This window comes from Molossus molossus, unplaced genomic scaffold, assembly GCF_014108415.1.
Source record: "Molossus molossus isolate mMolMol1 unplaced genomic scaffold, mMolMol1.p scaffold_m16_p_1, whole genome shotgun sequence".
Taxonomy (NCBI): Eukaryota; Metazoa; Chordata; class Mammalia; order Chiroptera; family Molossidae; genus Molossus; species Molossus molossus.
The window spans coordinates 59,382,660-59,409,587 of NW_023425344.1; the positions used below are offsets into that span (position 1 = coordinate 59,382,660).

At 37.3% G+C, this 26,928-nt stretch overlaps 1 protein-coding gene across 1 annotated transcript; it reads left to right on the forward strand.

The window, feature by feature from the left end:
* Positions 1–921: 921 nt before the first annotated feature.
* FGF5 (fibroblast growth factor 5) lies at positions 922–24,196 on the forward strand. The gene is made up of 3 exons (XM_036276962.1): positions 922–1,446; positions 8,828–8,931; positions 23,181–24,196. Exons 1-3 carry the CDS (start codon positions 1,092–1,094, stop codon positions 23,526–23,528), a joined length of 807 nt encoding a protein of 268 aa, XP_036132855.1. The 5' UTR covers positions 922–1,091; the 3' UTR covers positions 23,529–24,196.
* The last annotated feature ends 2,732 nt before the right edge of the window (positions 24,197–26,928 follow it).

Sequence of the window (26,928 nt, forward strand, 5' to 3'; positions counted from 1 at the left end):
GGGATCCTAGGGTGAGAGAGGACAACTGGACAATCAGTCACATGTGCTGGTGCCCAGACGCAGCTCCCAGCGTGGGTGTGCGTGTGCTCTCACACTCTGGGACACATACCCAGGGCTTCCCAAAAGAAAAAACAAATTTGGCTTAATGTTTAGCGCGACTGAGAGTTTCCAACGAAAGCACCTCGAATAGTGGTGTAATGGCTCAGGGTGGCTCTGTAAGCGCTGCATAAAACCCATTCCTTGGCTCTTTAATAAATCACATAAGAACCACCGTCACAACAAAAGCAATCTTCTCCAACCACACTACACCAAAGCCTTCTCAAGTTGGGCTGCGAGTCCTGGCTAGGTTCTCCGGCCGAGGCACTTAAAGCAGCAAGATCTCCCAGCGGGACGCAATTCCCCAGAAATTCCAGGCGCCGGGGTTGTGAAAGTGTAGTCTACAGGGCAAAAGGGAAGGGAACCTGGAAATTGGGTTCCGCCCGCGTAGGCTAGAGTGCTTGGCTGGGGTGCAGACGTGCGGCAGAGGCTGAAAGGATGAGAACTCGCTTCCACCTTTTAACCCCCGATTTCCTTCGCGGCCCCTAGAAGACTCAACTGCCCGCGCGCAGCTGAATTCCGCGCAGCTTTGGCTCGAGTCCGAGGGTGGCCGTGTGGCGCTTGAGAACAGCTGGGATGCGTGGCCCCGGTGTGCGCGCGCCCCGCGTCTGGGTGCAGCTCCTCTCCACCCGGCTTCTCCACCCCCTCACTCTCTCTCATCCCCTCCCTCCTCCACACCCCCGCCCCCGGGACCGTCAGGCTCCCTCTCTGCACCGGCCAGAGAGTACACAAAGCGGCTGGTGAGGGGAAGCCTAGCAGGCGTGCACCGAGCAGTGAGATCACTGGCGTTATAAATATCACACTGCCAGCGCTGAGATCCGTTCCGGTGGCCTCTCTCTCTCTCTCTCTCTTTCCCCTTTTCCCTCTCTCTTCCCCGAGGCTATGTCCACCCGGTGCGGCGAGGGGGGCAGCGCCAGAGGCACGCAGCCGCGCGGGGGCTACAGAGCCCAGAACCAGCCCTACAAGATGCACTTAGGACCCCCGCGGCTGGAAGAATGAGCTTGTCCTTTCTCCTCCTCTTCCTCAGCCACCTGATCCTCAGCTCCTGGGCTCAAGGGGAGAAGCGCCTCGCCCCCAAAGGGCAACTCGGACCTGCTGCAACTGATAGGAACCCGGGAGGCTCCAGCAGCCGCCAGAACAGCAGTAGCACAACGTCTTCCTCTTCTTCCTCTGCCTCCTCCCCCGAGACTTCTCTGGGCAGCCAAGGAAGCGGCTTGGAGCAGAGCAGTTTCCAGTGGACCCCCTCAGGGCGCCGGACTGGCAGCCTCTACTGCAGAGTGGGCATCGGTTTCCATCTGCAGATCTACCCGGATGGCAAAGTCAATGGCTCCCACGAAGCCAATATGTTAAGTAAGTTGCTCGCTCTCCCGCAAAACCCATCCCAAGCGGGTGGCCGGACATTCGGGAGGGACAACCGGTTATTCCCAGGGCCACCGGCTCACCTTCCGAAGCCCTCGAAACAGCTTGGCGGGTGGAGTGGAGATGCGTTGATATGGCGCGCACGCACGCACCGACTCTCGGGTCTAAGGAATGGCGATTCCTGAAGTGTAGGCTATCCCGAGGCTGGTGCACAGCGATCGGCACCTTGTTTCCAGTTTGTCCTGGTCCCAAAAAGGAGCCTCCAGCGTTTGCTTGGAGAAAAAAATAAAAATCTCCTTTTTTTCTCCTCCTTCAGTTTCTGTTTACTTTCTGCTTCTGTATACTAGGCTAGCATTTTTTTTTTTTTAGGCAGAAAGTGCACCCCTTTTCCTTACCCATGACTGAAGATACATTTTTAAGAAGAATAAAATCTGACATGTCTCCCTTGAACCACCACCATAAACCCCAAACTAGTATATCGTATATTTATACATATATGTATAAGTATGTCTATTGTGTATACATATTTACACCTATAGAATGTATATGTATTTTCTAGGGGAGACTAGACACCCCCTGTTTGGAAGAAGACAGTGAGCTGGAAAATTGGGCACATTTAGAAAGGGTGATGTGGTGGACATTTGAATTATTAGCTCTAGAGTTGGGTTTAGCAACGTTTAGTATCATGAGACCAAGACAGCACCTTTAGGAAGAGTGGCCAGCTTTTGGTCCCCAAGGACAATTAGGGTAAAGTTCAATTCGGTACAGGTGCAAACTGTGGAGGTTTTTAAAAGCCAGATTTTACATTTTATTTCTGAGTTTTCTATTTAGTTCTTTCTTTCGCTACTTCCTCATTTCTCTTCTAATTTCCAGACCATCACCTCTGCTCCTTCGCTTCCTTTCCTGCCTCTAGGACTGGGACGATCTCTGCCGGGCTTTTCCTCGGTAGGGCTCTTCCCGTGGAGTTAGTCCGTCGGATAGAAACACAGCTCGGCCCCGAAATACCAAAGAGGGGAAACGTGCCCAGGAGACAGCGCTGCGCGCGGTCACCCGGCTCCTGAGCGGCAGCCTGGTAGCTCCCAGGTGTACTTCAGTCTGCACCCTCTGTAAATTTCATTGTTTTGACCACGTATTGCTTTCAGCCCCTGCCTAGAGCAATGCCTGGCCCACGAAAATCGCTCATTTACTCTGTTGAGTTGCTAAATCCCTCGTTTAAGGATGAGGAAACAGGCTGGCAACTTGGTCGGTCTCAAACCCAGGACCACGTTGCTTCTCACCCAGGCTGTGGAGGAGCAGCGGCGCCACAGCAGGGTTGCCCTCCGGAGCGGAGTTGGAGGCGCCCACAACCCTGGGGAGGCGGGCTGGCAAGCCTCTTCCCCGGGGTTCAGAGGCTGGGTGAAAAGATCAGGCGGCGGTTTCATTTGGTAGAGGAGCGGGTCGACGCCCACCCCGGCCCCAAATTAGTCACTCAGGCTGCGCAACTCCAGCAGGCTGTGTTGCACGTGGTGAGGTGGCCTGGACACACATGAGGGAGGCCCTCCATAAGTACCCCAGTGAGTCCCAGAGCCTCCCTCACGGTTCTTAGAGGAGCCTGTCTTTATGTTTTAAGGTTCATTTCACTCTTACAAAACAACTCACCAACTTTGGAGATAGTGTGAAGGGGAATTTTTTGAGGTTTCAGGGGCAGCAAGAGTTAAGTCTATTTCAGAATTTCCATTTGTCCTTATTTTGTCCCACATAACCCTTTACTCCATCAGACATCAGAGCTCATTCCCTACTACTAGGACCCTTTCCTCCTTCATCTTACCTGAAAACGTTTTCTGTTCTGTTCTTGTAGTTTGTCCAGGAAATTAGTACCAACAGAAGATAACTTCTGTGTTCCTAAGGAGGCAGACCCAATGTTAGCATGTATCAAGCAGAAGTTTGGATTCCAGAGGAATAAAAGCGTATGTCTGGGGTGGGTTTTGTGTGCTAGGGATCTCCGAAAAACAAACGTATTTCCAGGACATTCACCCTCTTCTCTTGGGAAAAACAAACAAACATATAGACAAAAACGTTTTTTTTTTTTTTGCATTTTAGGCCTTGCTCAAGGGGCAGTTGTAGAAAAATATAGGAAGGAAAATGAGAACAGCTCAACAAAGAATATATTCAACTAAAGAAGACATTGACCAATGTGCTATTCTAAGGTCCAATTTATTTTAAAATTCACTTTGAAAGATATCTATAAAAGAACAGGGCTGTCTTCTAAACAATGACTAAAATAACATTCTTTTAACTAACACAGTTTAGTCTGTATGTTTCACATGGCATGTGATCATTCATTTATTTATTCATTCATTCATGCCCCCAATATAGGATACCTACCTCACCCATATTAATATTTTGGGTACTTTTGGGTTCATTGGACACTATATATATATTTACTTTCATGGGTTTTGTCACAGAAGAACAATAACTGAAATATTCAGATCATGGTGATTTTTCTGCTTTGTGATACCTGCAGTGTTCAATACTACTTCATAAGATTTTGCTATCATTGATTCGTGAAGAATTTATGGAATATGTCATATTTACTAGGATAGCATGTAATTTGGAAATTTAAAATGAGCCTCTGCTCTTAAGTTGCTGTGAAAGAAATAGAAACCTGCTAATTATGGCTGGCCATATACCTCTTTGAAGGCACAGCACTTGATGGTTTCCTGACATATGTAAACTAAGGCATTGGTCATGGACTGTTGGTTAAAGTACACAAGGAAACATTTGTGTAAGTCTCACAAGAGACACTGAGAGAGCTGAGATCCTAGAGGACAATAGAGGATACATCAGAGATTTACTTCATCATGTAATTCTATTGTCTGTGAGTGAGCAATGACAGACAACACTTTTTTTTTGGTCACAGCTTGCTACTTCAGAAATGAGTCAAAACTTTGCCATGGAACTAAAATCTAACAGGTTCTTTTAAACTCCATAATTTTCTGTAATAGTTGTGAGGAAATATCTATCTATGTATATATTTCCCAACTATCTTTTGACATCAAAATGTTTGCAAACTGTGAATATTTTTTGAATTCACCATCAGAAGTACACACTGGCCATAGCTTTTTTGAAACATAATTTGTTTAGTTAAAGTATACTACTTAATATACTCCTAACTTCTCTTATACAATAGTTATCCCAAGTTTTAAAGACAGAGAAAAGAATTAAGCTCATTGCACATAAACTCTTAATATGAGGAAATACTAGGGAAGTATTAAGAAACATGGGCCCTGGCTGGTTTGGCTCAGTGGTTGGAGCATCGGCCTGTAGCCCAAAGAGTCCTGGGTTTGGTTCCTTCTAGGGGCACGTACCAAACAAACAAACAAACAAAAAAAGAAAGATGGAACAAAGATAGACAATGAAATCCAACTACTGAATAGAAACAAAGGCTTTACTTTAATTTATATTTGTTAAGTTTAGTTTTAATTCAATGCTCCTGCTGACTTATTTTGGGCCATTAAAGAATGGGCAATTAAGTATTTGTCAATTTAGGGAGCAAAAGTTTAAGGCTATGACTACAGAAAGCCAAAGTCTTCATATAAAATATGAACACCCCAATCATATATTTTGGTTAAACAGAATCCTCAATTTTACTGATTTTCAGAAATCTGAATTCACTATGAATTCACCAGAATCCATATCTACTGTATAGAAAATCACAAGTGGAAAAATTCTATTACTAATTTAATCAATGAAGACAGATAAACTGGATATTTAAGACTCAGACTTGATAATGACACAGCACATCTGTTGCTGTGTAAGCACAAATAGAGAAACTTCAGTTTTATATTAATATTCTTTGAGGATATTTAGATGGGCTGTTGAAGGCTTCTGAATACATGGAATATCTGTGTCTTATTCATGAGGAATAGAGAGAAAAGAAAGAAGCCTACATAATTAGATTAGCCATATTTAATAGTCCTATTGTTTAAAAAAAAAAAAAAAAAAACCTGGAGCAGACTAAAAAATCTAGGTATATACACTGAAATACACTGACTTTGTAATGTATGTCTATGCTTGTAAGTAAGTGGATTAAACATGTGTGTTTAATCTGAGAGCAACCAAATGTTCGCCTCCTTCAACCTCGATGTCAACCCCAAAATTTCTCCAAGAGAATTCCTTCTGTGAGCACTACCCTTTTCCACTGACCCCTTAAATGTGGACACCCTCGGAAAGATAGCACATTGCTGCAGCACATTAGTGTTAATTAATTTATACCAATCCTCTCCTCTTGCCCCACTCCCCCAGCAAAAGAAGGTCAAAATAGCAGGAGAGTACTAAAACACGTTCTGTAGACCTGTGCAAGTGGGGTCCTGAAATGGAGAGAGAAGCAATGAGAGCGTCACAGAAAACAGTTCAATTTCTTTGACTAACTATGACCTGGGAGACACACTTGAGCTTACACACTTTTGCTCAGGAATGCCATCCCGGCATCCACAAATATAAATTGTAAATTCCCATCAAATTTATTATTACTGACTCCCAATAAGAGTCAGGAAATTACTGAAATTAAAAAAGAACCCATTTTAGAGAAATGTTTCTTGGGATTTATATATGTGTGACTTAGTGCACACAGATTCAGTGTATATAATATCATGTAGAAAATCTTCAGTGAGTTACTAAGATTTGGCATAGTAAAATCCTAGTAGTCTCTTGAGGGGGCAGGAAGTTCAGTTGTGAGGCTTATAGAATCTGCTGTAATATTTTTTTAAGAAAGACATTGTGAAATTACTTTGGAAATTTTGATCTTACCAACATTCACAATATTGTGTCATAATTACATTGAGACTTAGAAGATTAAACCAAAATTGCCTATGTGATAAAACAACTATTTTATCTAATCTCAGCTGTTCTCAGTAGTCCTCATAATTTTAAATAGAATGATATATGTAAAAGCAATTTTTAAGCTTTCAATTAGATATAATTTTCTTAAAATAATAAAATCTCTTCATTCTGAGGAATCTGTCATTTTTATATTAGAACTTACAAGAACAGAAACCATGGAGTATGTAATAAAATAATACTTCCACATATACTATTTCATCTTCCTCATATATGAAATTCACTACAATGCAAATTTTGCATAACATATATGCGCTCAGAATGTACAGTGTTAGGAAACAAGTTAAATAAGTGAAAATGGGTCTTTCTTAAAAATAGAACATGTTAGTTGTTAGAAACCAATAGTTTACATAGGCAAAGCAGTGTTTTCACTAAACAAATATTTATAGAGCCCTTTTGTTTTGACCTTTAAATGTTAGCATGCAAACACTGACCTCTTAAATGTTAGCATGCAAGCACTTAATGAGAATTTTATCTTTTATGTTGCCATGTATTTTTTTTCCACTAATGCATAATATATTTGCATTTACAAAACCAGAGAATGAAATAAAACACCTGTAACATGTAGGATCATGGGTAAATGGGGGGAAAACATCCAACCAAGTCTCTTCTGCGAACCCTGTGTTGTGTCTTTCACAGCGATTATTCTTACCTAGACAATCTCTCATGTTTTCCCTGTCTCACGCCTTAACACAGTCACACAGTATTCACAATTACATTCCCCAGCTCTGAGATATCTAAAGTCATTACTACTGTTCTCAAGATCATTCTGTAATTTTGGTAGACATATAACTTTGTACCTGATATATATTTAGGCTTTATAAATATTAAACTAGCTACATCCTGCAGTGTTTTTAACTTTACACAATATTCTGTGTGCTTCATTACTATTTGATGAAATGATAATCCTTCTAAATCTTTGGATATGCATCAGAGTTATACTTCATATAGCAAAATCTATTGTAAATAGCACCTTGACATTTTGCAAAAAACAAAAATATATGAGACAACCATTTCTTTAGCAGTTAAAAAGTAAAAGAAATTCCTTTCTAAAAGTTTTAGTTTTTTTTTTCCTTTTAAAGAAACATCTACTAATAAATGCATAGCTGCAGTTTTCTTGAGATATGTTTTATTTATTCTGAGTTAAGAACATTTAGAACACAACAATAGTTCTGCTTCTCCCTGCCACCTTCCTCCATAAACTTTCTGATCAAGTATTGTTCAGAAGTCAAGTTGAATAAATAAGCGACAGTATTTACTACAGTTTTAGGTATTAGCTCACTTTGTGCAACATCAGTGCTCAATAAAGATATTAATATGTATTTATACATATATATGTGTATCCACATATATTACTTTTCTGTAAATTGAATACTTTTTGTATGTATTTCAAATACTTCAGAGGTAGATTGTTATTTCAAGAAAATCAGGTGAATTTTTCTATTCAGCAGAGTCGTATTGAGATATTAATTTATATGTATGCCCCAAATATTATAGATCGAAATGTTGAGATTTTTTTCCTTGTCTGCCCAACTCTGTTTCTTTCCTTTTTTCCTAGGACAGGTCCCTTTGTCGCACTAGTGAACTGTATTATTTTGTCCTCTTTTTTTTTTTTTTTTTGCAATTTGAAGTAGGCAATTAACAAAAACACTATGCTTTTCTCATCTTAATACAACATATATGAGTCTATGATAAACAGGCAGGAATTCCAATTAAATACAGGCTGTGTCTCAATTTTTAAAATGCTCTGTTAACTGTGGTGTGAGATTCTCTTAACCTAGTGGATGTGGACTTACAAAGTATTATGGAGACAGAAAAACTTGGACTTGATAATGCTAACTATAGCAAATAATAAACATTAACATAATAAAATATCTCATTATGCTCTTTTCCAGAAAAGTCATTCAAAATGCAAGATGTCTCAAACCATAATCCATCAAACACTTCATTGAGCCAATAATCCCAAGTGATTTATAATGCTTTTAGTATCTTGTTATGTGTAATCTTTAAATAAGCTACTCACTAAATGATTCAATATGGAATATATTGATTTGTACTTTTATAATTATGATAGTTTGAGAGGAGGGATTTCCTTTATGTAAATAAGTATTATTTTTAAGGCTTTCAATGGTGCATTATCTCTGATAGAAAAACAATGCATGAGAATCAATTTGAAATATATTTTTAAAAGTCCTTCAATTCCTCTAGAACTTGAAAAGATTCTATTGTCAAAAGTTATTTACTAAAAGTGGCTTATCATTTGTAAGAAAAAAATTATTAATGAAGCAGAACTACATTTTTGAATCTTGAAATCTATCATTTTAAATGAACACTTGATTGTGAGCCTCTTTTTTACACAATGAATATAAAAAATTGTCAAATACTTTTAAAAAATCACACTAATAAAGAATGGAAAGAATTATGTAGAAATTTAGTTCTTCACAATGGTATATGGAGGAGTCTGTGTTTTATTTTGGGATTTCTGTCATCCTAGGTATTTTGGAAATATTTGCTGTGTCTCAGGGGATTGTAGGAATACGAGGAGTTTTCAGCAACAAATTTTTAGCGATGTCAAAAAAAGGAAAACTCCATGCAAGTGTAAGTAGAACCACTTTATATTTGTTAAAGGTGTTATGGAGATTTTACATTTGTAAAATAGAATGAAGTGACTTTCTAAATTAGTAGGTAAATAGGACAATTTTCCCAGGGAACTTAATATTCTTCATTTTTGTAAAATTATATGTACATTTAACCAAAAGCATTATATGTGTTTTGTAAGTAATCATGTAAATATTTTATTTACTTGAAAAGATAGACTCCACAAAAATTTCAAGGGTAATTGCATTTGAAAATAACTTCTCAGAGTGATTGCTATTATTTATTTCTTAAATGTGGTCCAAGTGAGAAGAAACATTATGGAAATAATATGTTATGTAATATTTTAAATTTATATGTTTACGACGGTTGTGTGTGCATTTAGTTGATCAGGTTCTTATTTAATTCTACAAACTATTCATGACATCAAAAATTGGGTCTCAGTAATATAACATATTTTTATTTTAATAAGTACAGAGGGAAGAAACCAATAATGAGAACACTTTGACCTTATATAGAGAAATTGTATTTGATCCATTTATGAAATACTCATCTTGTATTTTTGTTGCATCAAAACCAATTCTTAAAACTATAAAGACTAATTTTCACTCATAAACATTTCTTCAGACCACTTATACATTTTGTCAGCATTTTATAAATTACAGATTTCTATGCTTTGTTCTGAAAAATGTTGATTACTTGAGAAGTATTAACACTTTTCAAAGATAATATAATATGTTTAGCTTAGTTTTCCTACTCACAGATACTGTTAATTTGTGTCAGTACATATGCACAGCACTTAAAAGCAATTAATGCTTTTTCTATAGTGTACTAAGCTTTGTCACATTAAATGATTTGAAAAAGCAAATCTTTAGTGATAGTTCTTTAATCCTTATTCTCTTTCTATATGAATTAGAGAAACATCACTTTTTCAGTTTTCAAAATACATGGGAAGTTTTAACTGAGTGCAATCAATGGAAACTTACTATTTATGATTTACTTTAAAGACGTTTAAAAAATTCAATGAGAATTCCATTTAGTTCAATGTGTAAGACTTTTAATTATTTTCTCTACCATAGAAAGATGGTTTGTTACATACCACTTAGAAAAGGCAGTAGAATTCAAGCTATTTCAACAGTTATTTGAGGATTAAATGAGATAATACATACAAAACTTTTAGATCAGTATTTGGTACATTGTAAGTGCTCAAATATTACTTATTAGTATATGATTATCTAAATACAATAAACTACTGAAACCTTGGTTTATTAAGATAAATGGAAAACCTTTGTTAACTTCTTTAATCACTCACTGCCAGAATTATAAAAAGATTTACATATTTTATTTTCTGAGCTGGTGATTATATTCTAGCAAGTGATAATATAGTACTCATAAAATAATTGCTCTTTGATTTGTTTATTATTTTAAGGGGCAAATATCTGCATTGTTTTGGGAAAGTAGGACATGCCACTTTATTTTTTTGAAATTTGATTTTGAAAAACCCACATACAGAATAGAAAACAATGATTAAACATCTGAACAGACTTCTCCTCAGTCAACTTCAAGGTTATAAAAGATAGAAACACCTTCAAAATCTAGGATCAGAATAATATGCAGTGCATGTAAGGAAACTTTCTCTTACTGGTTTGTTTTGGGTAGAAGTCTTGATTTTTAAATTTTCAGATTCATGCCCTACTACATGAAAAAAAGAAAATAGACTAAACTTAGGCCAGCTTAAGGGTAATTGCCACAGAAAGCAAAGTTTTACAAATGGATGCCAATTAGAAAGGTCAAACTGAGAGGTTAGGATACATGATTCTTCTGTCAAAAGCAAGTAACAAATTTCCAGAAATTTGACCCAAATGTCTAAAGATGGCTGGCTGAAATAATGCAGATAATGCAAAAACAGCATCTGTTATTCTTTCTCATCTTGGCAGGCTAAAGTTATTTCATGGACTAATGACTTTTAAACAGTACAAAGCAAGTCTTGCTCTTGTCACTCACTGAAGCTCTTTGATATAAGAGTCATTCTGATGACTTTGAGCTGAATTGTAGATTAAAAAAAAATTAAGCCCTATGATTATGTGGATTCTTTTTAAACCAATTGTCTAAGCCAACTTTCTCTTATCAGAGCTCTTATTACTACTTTTTTTCTAGATGGAAACCTAATTGAATTATAAACTGATTTATTTGTAAGGAATTTGAATTAAGAAATAGTATTAATCCTGGTAAATATCAATTTTAAACACAGATGCTTTCTTTCCTGTTATCAGTTTCTACTTAAACATGTTGAAAAATTGTTAGTGTAACTTTATTATTATTTTTTATATTGTTTCTTTATTGATTCTTGAGAGAGAGGAAAGGAGAAGGAGAAAGAGATAGAAACATCGATGAGAGAGAACATCGACCTGGGTATGTGCCTTGACCAGGAATTGAACTGGTGACCTGTTGGTGCATGGGTCGATGCTCAACCACTGAACCACACTGGCTGGGCTGTTAGTGTAACTTTATTTATTTATTTTATTTTCATTTTTTTATCATCACCTGAGGATATTTTTCCATTTTTATCCTCAGGCAGAGAATGAGGGAGAGAAAAGGAAAGAGAGAGAAACATTAACATGAGAAGGACACATTGACTGCTTGCCTCCTGCACCACTCCGACCAGGGCTGGGTACGAACTACAAGTTAGGTACATGCCCTTGGCTGGAATCGAACCTGGGACTCATTGGTCCGCGTGCTGACAATCTACCACCGAGCCACACAGGCTGGGCTGTTAGTGTAACTTTAAATACACTTGCAGTATTTGATTTAGTTGAGTTACAAAATTGCATCCACTAAAAAGGCTAAAAACCCTTATACTTTTAGGATCAAATGTGTAATTTGTGATTTGTTTCAAATTAATAATTGTACAGAGGCATATAATGAGAGCCTTTATAATCATTTTAAGACATATATACTCACACTAAGTCCTTACTTAATGTCATTAATAAGTTGTTGGAAACTGCAACTTTAAGCAAAACCATGTATAATAAAACCAATTTTACCATAGGCTAATTGATATAAACACAAGTTAATTACTATGGCATATCTCATCACAAAACATCACCAAGCTTCTAAATGAAGACCTAAATAATTCTAATATTAAACATGGAAAGAAATGTGAGCTATACAGACATTTAAGAAAGATTAATAAAAACAAGTAAGATCATTCTTTTCCAAGCCATTTATTCCAGTTCAGGTTTGCTGATGGCCAGAGCCTCTCCCGGCAGTTCAGGGCACCAGAAGGGAATGGGAACCCACCCTGGACAGGGCACCCTTTCGTCGAGGGTGCACTCATACACACCCACATTCACTCACACTGGTACAATGCAGACATACCAATTGACCTCAAGCGCACATCTCTGGGATGTGGGGAGACACTGAAGTCCCTGCAGAAAACCCATGCAGACATAAGAAGAATGTGCAAACTCCACACAGACAGTGGACCCAGCCCAAAATAGACTTTTGTCCTTATCCGAGTTATAATAAAGTGATGTTGAAGGAAACAATACCTGCTGTATGTATAACATCATGTATATCCTAGCCCTGGCCAGTTTGGCTCAGTGGTTAGAGTGTCAGCCTGTGGTCCAGAGAGACCCGGGTTCGGTCCCACTAAGGGCGCGTACCTTGGTTGCAGTTTCTCCCTAGCCATGGTTGGGTCGTGCGGATGGCAACCACTCGATGTGTCCCTTTCACGTCGATGTTTCTCTTTCTCTCTCTCTCTCTCTCTCTCTCTCTCTCTCTCTCTCTCTTCCTACCACTCTATCTGAACAAAAAAACAAACAAAAAAACACACATCGTGTATATCTTAAACTTACACAATGTTTCCAATAAACTGGAAAGAATTAAAAATTAATAAAGATTACTTTAAGGATTTTATCTACAAAGTAAATGTGTATTAAACAATGTCAAGTATCCATATAATTATGGGAAAGTAAATCCATACTCTATTGAGAACTATTTATGGATAATTATAGAATCTCAACTTGTTTTTTATAGTAACAATCAGAATATTAAATATTAGTTACTAGACAGAGATAATGTATTTGCATAATTCTTTAAAAGATCTTTCACTCACATGATCTCATTACATAATTAGGTGAGGAAGAGTCTCAGAGATGTTATTTTCCTAAATTAACAGAGTTAAGTGACTGAACCAGGCCTATATCTTTTAAAAATTCTCTTTCTCTTTTCAGGCTATAATGCTTGGTAGGTAAAAGTTAATTTCAAAGAAGACATTGTGTTTTGTTTGGAACTAATTACATTGTTTTTACCTGTTATTTTATAGGAATTAATAGTTTCATGATTTAATACTTTTTATATTACATTTTAAAGAATGAATACTGTGGTTCATCTTTAGAATGTTCTGTTTGCCAACCCCCTCAACACCACCCATCTCTCTCCCTCTCTCATTCCAAGCTCTTTTTGAAATCTTTTTTTACCCCATCTACTTCTGTATTTCTTTTTCTTTTTTTTAATTTCTTTTTTATCATCACCCAAGGACATTTTTGCATTTATCTTCAGATAGAGCAGGAGGGAGAGAAAAAGGAAGAGAGAAAGAGAAACATCAATGTGAGGGAGACACACTGACTGGCTGCCACCCACACGACCCCAACCAGGGCTGGGAACAAACTGCAACCTAGGTACATGACCTTAGTGGGAACCGAACCCAGGACTCTCTGGTCCGTAGGCTGACGCTCTAACGCTGAGTCAAACTGGCCAGAGCTACTTCTGTATTTCCAATGCTTACTTTTATAATCTGAAAAGGAGGGGATGTGTCCACCATGGAACTTATCACTGAGTTTGGTTATTCAATGCGATGGTGACTTCCATAGGGAACCCCTGTCAAGATGAACTTTCAACACAGAAAAGAGATCTGTTCTGTTCACAGAAAGTCTTTACTTAGAAAATGCATCATTGTCTATGGACACAAAGATGGTAAATGGAAATATCAGCCTAGAATGATTAGACTTAGGCCACATTTATTCTGATTTCTTTTGTGTGCTAAGTTTGTTAATTCCTTAAGAAGTTTTCTTTGAACTTCAACCATCTCAGTATACACTGCTCCCTGCACTCATTCAATGTACATATACCTACTAATGTACATGCAGCTCTCCTTACAACCTCTGCCAGTCTACTCCAAATATACATTGCAACCAAATCCTACCATGCAGGATTTTTCAGCATTCTCAAGGATGTATGTGTATGATTTTCTCAAAGTACTTTGGGAATCAGAGACAGTAGGAGTAGAAAAGTCGCTTCCCCAGAGTCATGAGGGTTAGTCAGAGCCCTCGCTGTGGCTTCTTTCTCAACTCGTCCTTCCCAGGCTGGGATCCCTTAGAGAGCTGAGCACCCTTCTCTTTCTGCATCTATCTCTCTGCCTGTCTGTTTCTGCTCCCTCTTGATGTTGTTCCTGCTGTCTCCTTAGGTTTGTTGTGTTTATTGGAAGTCCCATAGAGAGCCTTTCTGTGCGTATCTGAGGTGGGTCTGGATATAAGAGGCCTTGAGTGTGGTGGTTAAGAGCACAATTAGATTGTGCCATTCTACTTAAACCGTATCATTAAACCTAATTTTTCTATTCCTTGGTTTTATCAACACTAAAATTAGGAAAATTCAAGTCACAATCTATTGTGATGGTTGAGCATTTTAAATGAGATAATACATATAACACTTGGAATAGTGCCTGAAAACTGTATCAGCATTTCATGTTAAAAACAGATCTTGAATTTGCTCTCAGACAGCTGTTTGATGATCCTCAATCTTCTCTCTCAGAAGACTTTCTGATTTGGGGGTCAGGCAGCTGTGACCCTTCAGATATTTAGATCATCCCCAAATCCTATTTATTATTGACTTTTTTTTTTTCTTGATGTCCAAAATTTTTGTGTATTGAGTAGCCCCTCATCTCCTGGGTTTTTCTTTTTCCAAGAAACCTAATTTGAAAGCAAAATCCCCAGGCTCAAGATCTTCAGGAGGCAAGGATTTCCAATGCTCCTAATCTCATAATTCTTTCAGAGCCCTTATTATGCATCTTGTTTTTTCCCTTCCAAAAATGTCAATCCCAGAAAAGGTGGTTGTCATATATTCTTCAGTCTTTTCATAAAGTATGCGTGATAGCACGTTGCCTATTGGAGAAAAACATTTTAGCTTATTTTAAAGATCCAGAGAGAAGCATGTGGTAGAATTATTTTTGTTTCTCCGGATTTTAGGGGATCATGTCTGGAAGGAAAGCTAATTGCAGAGTTTACGAAATAGGCATGGAATGTGTGCTTGATCAGCCCTAAGCAAGGACGAGAACGTCCTCCTTTCCTGGTTTCAGAGGGTGCCAGCTGGCTTGGGGATGAGAATCTGGACTGGACTTCCTGTGCTGGGGGCAGGGTGAGGAGGAGTGGGCGGCCCCTAGAGATGGGCACGTTAACTGAAAGGGGAAATGGAGGCTTGAGCAATAGTTATCATCACTAAAAAATAACTTATTCAGCACTCCATTCTTCCAATCAAGACCATGAGTTATATACAGACACTTGAATAGAACCTTCCCTTGCCCTCCAAGAGCTTTCCGTTTACACAGACGAGCTGAATGTTTAGTAATTCAAGCTCAGAATGGGTTCAGGACTTTGCTTTTGCAGTAAAGACCAGCCCCCTCCCCCCACCCCCCTTTTTAACACGATTTAAATCTGGGTAGAAGGCCTATTTTATTGAGGAAATTTAGTTGTGAAGAAATGACTTGTAGCTTCAGAGATCCATTTCAGCCTCAGGCGTGAGATGGTGTTACATTTCTCTGATGGTTTGGGGAGTGGCACATGGTTTTCATCGGTATTTTAACATGAAGCAACTTCAGGGCAGGTGAAACTATAAAAACCTAGGAGATGCCCGTGGGTTGTGTGCTGTTATGGAAAGAGCTGAAATCTAGGGATCAGAAGATCTGAGATTTAAGTCACAGGCCTACCCTGGCACTTGATAATGTGTGGCTTCAGATGAATCATTTTCTTTACATCTCTGACTGGTAAATCAGATAAGAACATCCTAATAGTTATGGAATTATTGTGAAAATTAAATAATATATGTAGAACACCTCAATAGCCCAGCTTTTTGAGTAATTAAAAGCACTAGAAAGAAAACTTCTATCTTATGTTTCTCCGAGTGTGGTCTTCACCTCAACTGCATCAAAATCACACAGGATGCTGGTTAATGATGCAAAGCCAGGCTCTCACTCCAGACTTGGTAAAACACAATCTTGAGACCTAGGGCCTGGGGAATCTGCATTTTGAACCGATAGTCTAAGTAATTTTTTTCTATACAGTGTAAAATTTTTAAACTTAGAATTAGCTAGCTGGACTCAGTTTAGACGATCCCAATTTTGTTGGCAACATCCAAAGCATCATAGTCGGAAGCCAGTTGATCATGTGTATGCCTTCTCTCCATCGGGCCTGATCAGGGTGTTGATCTTGTGGCCAACAATGTCAAACATAGAGCTTCTTCACAGCCTGTTTGATCTGGTGCCTGTTGCCTTCAACATCCACAATGAGCACAAGTGTATTGTTGTCTTCTAGCTTCTTCATGACTGACTCCCAGTCTGGGGGGAGGAGGGGTGAATGTGATGATGTCATAGTGATTAAGCTTGTTTCTTCTCGGGGCGCCCTTCCATGCCTTCCCAGCCCAGTGTCGTTGGTGACCTGCAGATCTCTATTTTGTGACTGTGGACACCTTTCAGCACTACTTTGCCTTCAAGGCCTTTGCTTTGGCTTTGGCTTTGAGAGAGGCAAAGGCTTCTATCTTTGCTTTCCGCACCCTCTTGGTAAAAAAGTCCCTGGATAATTATACGTTGATTCATGAAATTCAGACAAGAAAGCCTATGGTTGCTATTCTTTACTATGTGACCTCAGGTCGATTTAGTATTAAACCAACTTGTATGTTCCCTTGGTTGGTGAGTATGAAGAACAGATATGGAATGGACAGATGGTCAGGGCCAAGCAGGAAATATGGCCATGTCTGGAGAGAGCATGGTGAGACTCAAATTGCAGTAAAGAGGAAAAGTCAGCCCTGCTGCGTGCATGGAGCCCTATTCTGGGGTATTCTGCTCCGGAGCCACTGGCGCAGGGTCTAGCTTTCAGCCTTTACTCCCCATCAAAGGCAGGTACCTTTGTGTGGGGAACATCCGACAAAACCAAACAAAAGAGCCCAGGTTAAGGCCACCTGTTGGGGCCAGCCTCACCAGTGGGAGTAGGGATGAGAACCTAGACACACTTCAAGGATGCAAGAGAAGGAGAAGCAGAGATGTACACAGCGCGGAAACTTTGCTTAGAGCACAATTTGGTCTATAATTGTCTTTTATTACAGCCTATAATAATATTTTAATTATTTAATAATCTTACAGCCTATAAAAGCATCTTAATTATTTATATTTGGTTAATTATTTCTCAACTTTATATGGTGTAAGGGAAAGAAGCAAATTAAAGAAAACAAAGTGAAATAAAGAATTAAAATTGATTAAATACCCAGTAAACACCAAGTTGATACTGGTGTCAGCCCCAGTTCACTCCTCTCTCTCCTTCTTTCATAGACCACACATTTACTTCTACAGCTGCACACAATAAGAACAGGTAGTGGGCCAGAGTGGCTCAGTGGTTGAGCATTTACCCATGCATCAAGAGGTCACCGGTTCGATTCCTGGTCAGGGCACATGCCCAGGTTGTGGGCCTGATCCCCAGTGGGGGGCATGCAGGAGGCAACCAATAGATGTTCTCTCTCATTGATGTTTCTAGTTCTCTCTCCCTATTCCTCCCTCTCTCTCTAAAATTAATAAAGAAAAACAAAAAAGAATAGGTACTTGTCTGCATAACCTCAACTCATTCATTACAAGACCCTTAATTATCATACAACATGATACTTACTAAGAAACAAAACCATATTAAAAGGGTTTAGAAATCTTTTAAAAATGTCATTTCAGAAAGTATTTTGTTTGGTTTAATTGACCCTCAGATTTCAATGAACCAGAATCAGTCTTTTTGGGGGAATATCCCAATTAATCAAAGTTTTGCCTTCTTTGGACTAAATTTAATCTTTCTTCTGTGCCCTTATTGTACAAAGAGATGAGTACAATCAAAGTAAAGTGTCCCCTAACCCCAAAGTTTTTGTTTGCCTAACACCACTGTGTTTCTCCTCCTCTGACTAATTTGGATAGTCAAGCAAAAATAGTTTAATTTAAGTTTTATTTGTTTTGTCAATTAGGACTATATTAAATTATAAAGAAATTAGCTGATTTGAAATTTTCTTTAAAAAATTTTTTTTCTTTATTGATTTTAGAGAGAGAGGAAGGGAGAAGGAGAGATAGAAACATCAATGACAGAGAACATCAATTGGTTGCCTCCTGCATGTCCCCTACTGGGGATTGGGCCCACAACCTGGGCATGTGCCCTGAACGGGAATCAAGCCAGTGACCTCTGGGTGCATGGGTCAATACTCAACCACCGAGCCGCACTGGCCAGGGTGAAATTTTCATTTTAGTTTTGTAATTATGACTTATTGAATGTAAGTTTTTGCTAATGTAATTAGTATTTTTTAAATTTTATTTTTAATTATAGTTCACATACAGTGTTAAATTACTTTCTGGTGTACAAGAGAGTGATTTAATATATATACCTTAAAAAGTGATCTCTACAATAAGTCTAGTACCCCTGATACTATATGTAGTTATTACAACATGAATGACTCTAGTCCCTAAGCTGTACATTACATTACATTCCCATGATTTATTTTGTAACTGGATGTTCGTAGTTCTTAATTTCTTTTCCCTTTTGTGTCCAACTTTCTACCCTCCACCCCTCTGGCAACCATCAGTTTGTTCTCTGTATCTATGAGTTTGTTTCTTTTTCATTTTGTTTGTTCATTTGTTTTGTTCTTTATTTTTTTTTATTGATTTTAAAGAGAGAGGAAGGGAGAAAGAGAGAGATAGGAACATCAATGAGAGAGAACCTCAATTGGCCACCTCCTGCATGCCCCCAACTGGGAATTTGGCCCTGACCAGGAATTGAACTGGTGACCTCTTGGCACATGGGTTGACGTTCAACCACTGAACCACACCGGCTGGGCTGTTTTGTTTTTTTAGTTTCCACATAAGTAAAATCACATGTTATTTGTCTTTTTCTGTCCAACTTATTTCACCTAACATAATAGTCTCTAGTTCCATCCATGTCATCCCAATGGCAAGATTTCATTGCTCTTTATGGTTGAGTAATATCTCTTTGAATATAACTTGTAAGATCAAGGAGAAATTAAAGAGAAAAACATAGATAATTTATGTCAACAAGGAACCTTGGCAGCACAACGTGTATATTGTGTTTTATTGTAAAAGTGGCTACTAGCACAGTGCTTGGCATATAATACAGCTAATAAACATCTGTTGGGTAAATTTATGAACAAATGAATTTGAAACATATGGGTTCTTTATGAACATTTTAATAACTGGTTTTGTTGTAGTGGCCAATGGAGATAGGGCAATGAGGTGATGGGGTATTGATTTCAATAGCTTATTTGAAATGTGATTCGCCTATCCACAGCTTAACTGTACAAAAAAAGTCTTTATGTAAACTTCACTTTTCCTAGAGAAATAATACAGTTCTATTATTTAAAAAGTATGTATTTTGCTAAAGGTCTTTTATAATTCAAAAGAGGTTATAAAAATTAAAAGTATCATGGAAACTTATCCAAAATTGTGTCATGGTAAATGTATATATATTTAAATTCTTGTAGCTAAGACCTATGCTGCTTAGTGACTCTGCTATAACGATGCTCCATGCATGTTTAGAGATAGATGCACTGCTCAGGGTCACAGTCTTATCTGACCAAGTCCAAGAACTTATAGGAACAGTCAATCCCTCAAGAAGAAACCAGATCTCCTGATGAAAAAACTCTAACATGTTTGTTTCAAATGGTTTTGTTCCATTATAGCTGGAGGAATTTTTCAGACAAAACATTAAATTGAAGTCAAATAAGAAAGCCAAAACAGTCTGACCAACTTACTCCTGTCGTAATGTAGTATTTAGAATGACTAAGTGACTTTGAGTAGTGTGTGGGTCCTTGGATTCGAAACTTTTCTACCCTGTGTGACAAGTAGGTGACTCTTAAAAAAATCCAGAGACTGAACAGCCATCTTTTATCTTAAGAAAGAAGTTCAGAACATAAATCTTGAGGCGGAAAGGAGAAAGTTTTTAGATGAAATAATTTAAGCGGATGGCATCAGTGGGCTCTCACTCATATGAAGACTCTAAGGTGGAATTTCTATAGGTTTAATTCACTGTGGCATATGTGTGTGTGTGTGTGTGTGGGGGGTCACACCAATAAAAAGTGACATGTCCTTTTCTTTATTTTCTTTGACGCTGTCAGGGAAAAAATTAGGTTACGTAATATAGCACACTTAAACCTACAAGTCAAAATTGGATAAAGCAATCACAGCTATCTCTGTGATTTAGGAAAATGGATTTTTGTAAAACGGGTGGAAGTCAGGTCAAGGTATAATGTATTATATATTTTTAAAAAATGTTTTCCAAATGTACTTAAAAAAAAAACAAAAAAAAAAAACCCGAGCCAGAGTAAATATACCTGCTATTTCCTAAAATGAAATCCCCCACACCTTTCTAAAATGCTTGTCCATTAATATAGCAGAAAACATTCCAAATGCTACAGCTTTTATTTTGAAATAAAACTTTGGGATTATCTACTTGAATGAAAGAGCACTCAAGTCCTTTTTAAAGCTGGCAGCTAGAGACAAATCTAGATTTGATTTGTACGAGTGTCTTTTTAATAAAAACATAGGGGCAATAAATGTGTTCTTCTAAAGTGATGTCAGCATGGACTAGACGTAAGCTATAGGTTACGGGATGAGAGGAAGCCATAGGCGGTGATTTTTTAAAAACACTTGCTTCCAGCCCGCTGAAGATCAAGTACAGGGAATAACCAAGTAGATTTGTGGACATTCCAGATGTATAGGTTCATAGCCCCCAAATATAAAGCCTTACTGATTGAACTACACTTGAATGCAAACTGTCATGCATAAGGTAAATGTGAAGATAGAAACGCTCTGGAATTGTGTGTTTTTTCTATCGTCAGTATTTTGCACAAACCACATTCCATGTGGCCATATCAACAGATCTGTGTAGATGGCCTCACAGGGTTGAGACCTTCAGATTGGTATTGTGATCTAGAACGTGGAGTAAAGTATGGCATTTTTACAAAAAAGAAAGGACTTTTCATTCCAGTGTAGAACCTCCTGATCTGATATGGAAGGTGCATCACATACAGCAGGCCTTCAAATAATGTCACTTTATTCAGTGTCATTTCATTGTAACGTTGATGAGAAAAAATATCCATTCCTGGACAGAGTCATTGTCGGTGTAGAGTCTGGGTTGCCTCCTGTCTATGTAAGTTTTCTCTGGGGATTCCAATTTCTTCTACCATTCCAAAGATATGTATATGAGGTGAATTGGCATGTCTGATGTCCCAGGCCACCCTTGACCCTGAACTACAATAAGCGGGTTGGAAGGGAATTCTGTTACTTGTTTTCATTAATCTTTCTTAAGTGTCTGTATAGCTCACATTTCTTTCCATGTTTAATATTAGAAGTATTTGGTCTTTATTTAGAAGCTTGGTGATGTTCTTGTGATGGGAAATATGCCATAGAAACTTAACTCATGTTTATATCAATTAGCCTCTGGCAACATTGGTTCCCTTATACACCCTTTCCCCTAAATCCTCATTATCCTAGAACCTATTGATGGCATTAAGTGAGGACTTACTGTATATATATTTAGTGTTTTCATATATAGGCATCTAATATTTGGTATTTCCAAACCCAGAAATTCTATACCATTGGTGCTCCCTGAAATTGTGAAACCTGTTGGTCTGTTTTAGTATAGAAATTCTAATTTGGTTGGGGGATAGTTATGGACTCTTGTGTTTGAGGAAAGCTAAAGATCTTTTCCCTGGAAGATTTTTTCATTCTCACAATAGCTCCATGTCTGTAAGGACTGCGACTATAAGGAGCATAAAGCTAAGACCTCAACTGGCAGAAATAGTAATCGATTTCCTGTTTGTCTGACTCCATGCTCAGGCTCTTCCCTGAGACCCTATTCCTTCAGTTTCCTCGGCTAAGCCATTTCAGAGCTCATGCTGGCCTACTTAGTCAGCCTCATCACTTGTTCCTTCTCCCATGCATCCTAAGTGGAAGTCACACTGAATTACTTACAGTAGTCATGCTGATTGTGAACACGCTGTGCCCGCCCCGCTCCCCGAAAATCCTTCATCATCTGCCTCAGTACTTGAAGACTCAGCTCAAATGTCACCTTTTCTAGGAAGACTTTCTAGCTCTCTTCCCCACTACCTCCATCCTCTTAGATTCCCTTCCTTTGCACTATTATTGTACCCTCTGCATTCGGATGTCCTAATTCCACTTACCAAGCTGCACCGTGACGGATGCCGACTTGTCTGCTTTTTCTTCTATTTCAAGGGAAGATATTGTGTATGTGTGTGTGTGTGTGTGTGTGTGAGAGAGAGAGAGAGAGAGAGAGAGAGAGAGATTTGGCTGAAGTGTTGCTACTGATTCAAAAACTAATTTTTTCTTCCTGGCATCAGATACTCTCCTGTATCACTGTGTGAAGATATATTTTGTTCCTAAAGAACTCTAACACATGCAATATTAATAGAGCCATATGCTACCCCTCTCTCAATACCATGAATCACACTGATAACACTGAAAAATGTATTCTTGTTTCAAGGAGTAACATAACTCCATTTCTCTGAACATGAATTTATGTTTTATTAGGCAGTCGTTTCTTAGTAATATAGTTCTAGTTTCTTGATAGCTGAAGAGGGGAGCATGTTATAAGTTAAATTTTTAACTACAAATTTCAAAGTAATTTAAAAGCAGTAATAGAATTCAAATATATTAAGAGTTTCTATTATTATTTTATATACATTGATATTATTTTACTAATTGCATAGTAAACAGAAATCAGTATTACAAAGATAAATAAAGTAGGACTATAGAAACAAAATAATAATTTTAAAGTAACTTTTAAAAAAGCAAATATTTCTTTATGAAAGAGAATGTAGTAGGAGAGCAGGGGTCAATGGAATTCTTGGTTTTTCTTTATAATACAAGACCTCATTTTAATACACACTGAACATATTATTACTACTTAAATTTCTTTTTTCCCCCCTAGGCCAAATTTACAGATGACTGCAAGTTCAGGGAGCGATTTCAAGAAAACAGCTATAATACCTATGCCTCAGCAATACACAGAACTGAGAAAACAGGACGTGAGTGGTACGTGGCCCTGAACAAAAGAGGGAAAGCTAAACGAGGCTGCAGCCCCAGGGTGAAACCCCAGCACATCTCGACCCACTTCCTGCCAAGATTCAAGCAGTCTGAGCAGCCAGAACTTTCTTTCACAGTTACTGTTCCTGAGAAGAAAAAGCCACCTAATCCTATCAAGCCAAAAGTTCCCCTTTCTGCACCCCGGAAAAGTCCCAACACGGTGAAGTACAGACTCAAGTTTCGGTTTGGATAATGTTCATCTTGGGCTTGTGAGAAACCACACGTCCCTCTCAGGCGTTTCTGTAGGTGTCTTTACAGCTCTGAAGAAGAATTTCGGACATAGCTTCAGCTCTACTACACTGTAGTGAAGTCAGGTCATTTGTTTCGGTGGAACTGAAACAAAAATGTTTGTTGATAGGAATGAACTGGAGTTCTTTGTACCGATGCAGGGAGCACACTGCTTCAGTTCAGTAAGACATAAAGCCTTTTGCTTTATGCTTAGGACATATTAGGACTTGGTGTTTTCAAGAAGTCAAACAGCGTGGACTATGTATTTTTCTGACTTTTACAGATCAACCTGAAAGAACATACATGTTATGTTTTATATTTTTGGTTTCCAAAGAATATTTTGATGCAGATAAAATATTTTATTAACTTTTGGATTGTTTTTCTTTTTTTTTTCTTTTTTGTTGTTTTTTAAAAAAGTACCTCTGCATTGAGCATATTTTCTTACTTTTATTATTTTAATTAATATGACATAAACAAGCATTTTAATGAATGAAAAATGTTATAGCCCATTTGTAACATGTGAATTTCTTTTTCATTTTTCTTATTCATTGCACTTTTTTTTTATTATATATTTTTACCATACCTCAGATAATGTAAGTTTAGTTCTATATCTTAAAATGTTTAAATTTTCTTCAAACACCAAAGGCTCAGCTTGGATTTGTGTGTGTGTGTGTGTGTGTGTGTGTGTGTGTATTCATGACATGGAATCATACCCCTTTTGTGGCTGGGCTATAATGGGTTCGAAGTAAGAAGACAGTAAAAGGACTTTTTTGATGGAATTAAAAGTTGGAGATAAGGAAGAGGATTAGAGGTACAAGTATACTAAGTTTGCAGCATTTATTGAGCTGTAATTCTGCCTTGCTTTAATTTCTCCTTTTATCTACCCCCTGCCCTCATTCTTGAACAGCTGGAAGAAAACATTTTATTCTGTCCATCGAACATACACCATGAAACCACAGTACTTAAAATACCTCTTCTATGACCCTCTGCTGTCCCCACTGTATAGATCCACGGGGAGCAGCCCACTTACCGGAAACACATGGAGAACTGAAGGAGATGAATCGTGTAACCGTTATCCATGTCGAGTCCCACTGTCAAAATATTCTTATTACTCAGCAGAACACCTTTTGAGTTTCCTATCCTAACAGAAATCATTCCAGTGAATAGATTTGCCCTTTTATAAAGAAGCTTTCTGATGTATATTTTTAAAAAGCTAGCTATGTAATATGGGGAACTTAATTTGAGAATTTGATGAGTTTAAAAATGGCAGTTATTTGTCAAACCAAACACCGAATGTTGGGCATAAATCAGAAAATTTGAATTAAGAAAGTTCACACTATTTATTTATTTTCTTGAGTAATCATTTTTTATGGAGTTCTATGACATATAAGTGCTTATCTTCCGAAGTGTCACAATAAAAAAAGGTATAGCTACTATTTAGAAGTATGTCTTTCATAGAAAGAGCCAAAGAGTTCACAGGAGGTTTGTGGTTTCTATTTAAGTACACTTCTTTTCTTTTAAAGAATACTGATAATCTTTTTATTTTTATTTTTAAGTATAGTTTATTTTAGTGCACAAACTCAAAGTGGAAATGTGTCATAATTGAACTTACTACAATACAAGCAGAATGCTTTGTTTTATTAAAAATAAACTATACCCACATATATATTATAAATAACTATATATAAAATCCATCCATTACCTAAAATATCATGCATATACTCTAGTGTTTTATTATAAAGCCAATAATCTAACATGCACTGCATTTAAGAAATGATTTTTAAAAATATAAAATGAAATTTCAAACCTTAGCCCTGGCCATTGTGATTCAGCTGTTTGGAAGTTGTCTATGCACCAAAAGGTTGCCCGTTCCATACCCAGTCAGGGCACGTGGCAGCCCATCGGTGTTCCACTCTCATGTTGATCTTTCTCTTTCTCTCTCCTTCTCCCTTCCTCTTGCTCTAAAAAGCAATTATATATACACCAAACTTTATATTAAAGTTTTCCTGGGTTAAATGAACAATGAAATTTTGCAAACAAAAATATGTTTGACTCTTACTTAACCGCCATATCACAGTATAAAACTAAAAATAATCCTCTAGCTTATTCTAATATATTGTTAAGAATTGTGCATTGCCTTTCAAGTTCTTAGTACACATAAAAACTAAAGTTGTAGAGCAGGAGAACAGTAGACATGTGTCCCTAAATAGGCAAGGAAAGGATATTAGTAATGATTAACAACAAACTAAATTAATGCATATATTGTATTGGGCTAATGTTGTTGCTAATTTATATTAACTAAAAAATAATAGCTTATCTTGACTCCTAGTTTGATTTGATTAACATAGGAAGGTTAAAATAAGATAGCTACCACATATATATTATGCAAGTCAGGACTCATTAATTTCAAAACTTAAAGCCAAGCTAAAAAGTTAAAAAAGCACCTTTAAATTACACTTATCTTTAATTTGCTGTCCATACATAATTACATTTAATTAAAGCTCACTGAAGCAAAAAGTTACCTAAATTAATTAATTGAATGAACTCACCATGTAGAGAAAACATGTATAAATATAATTCCTTACTAATACCTAGAACTTTCTAAGGGGGTCCTTGCTTATGTAGTTTTTGATGATTTTTAAAAAACTAACTGGACCCATCTAACATCAAATAAAGTTATAAAGTTGTTTAATTGTGATTATGTTCATCTAAAAATGTCAATGAACTTTACATTTAAATTTAGGAACCTAATTTGCCTAGCAGATATATTACAGACATATTCACACTGATATTTTAGTTTACTTATATTATGTTTAAGATATTCTTTATTTGGAACATCAGTAGTGGTAAATAGTGAGTTTTAATAAGATGTATAACACTGTGGTTTTTATTTCAGAAAATATACCAGCACTTCCTTCTTCAGAAACTAATTGGAGAGTGTGTGTGTATGTAAAATACCTTCGTCTTTGAGCTGAGTTATAGAAAGCCTGCAGTCAAAATCATGTGACAGTAATAGAGGGTACTAACAGAAGTTATTTCCAAATTTAGTAATTATATCATCTTAGATGCTTTTATTTCATGTAATTGTAAATAAAACCATAAATCTGATCAGTATCTTCAAATAAAAAACTGAATAATTTTCTTACTTTAACAATTTTTACTATATCAAGGAAACAGTAACTAAGCCATGACTTCTCACATTTTCAATAACAAAATGAAACTATTGCACGAACCCAAAACTTGGATTCTGGCACCATTTTTACAGTTGCAGAAAAGTGTAGTTAATTTGAAAAATAAAAACAATATTATAAACATCCCTGTGATGGGAATCAATAAAAAATAACTTATCAAAGAAATTCTACACC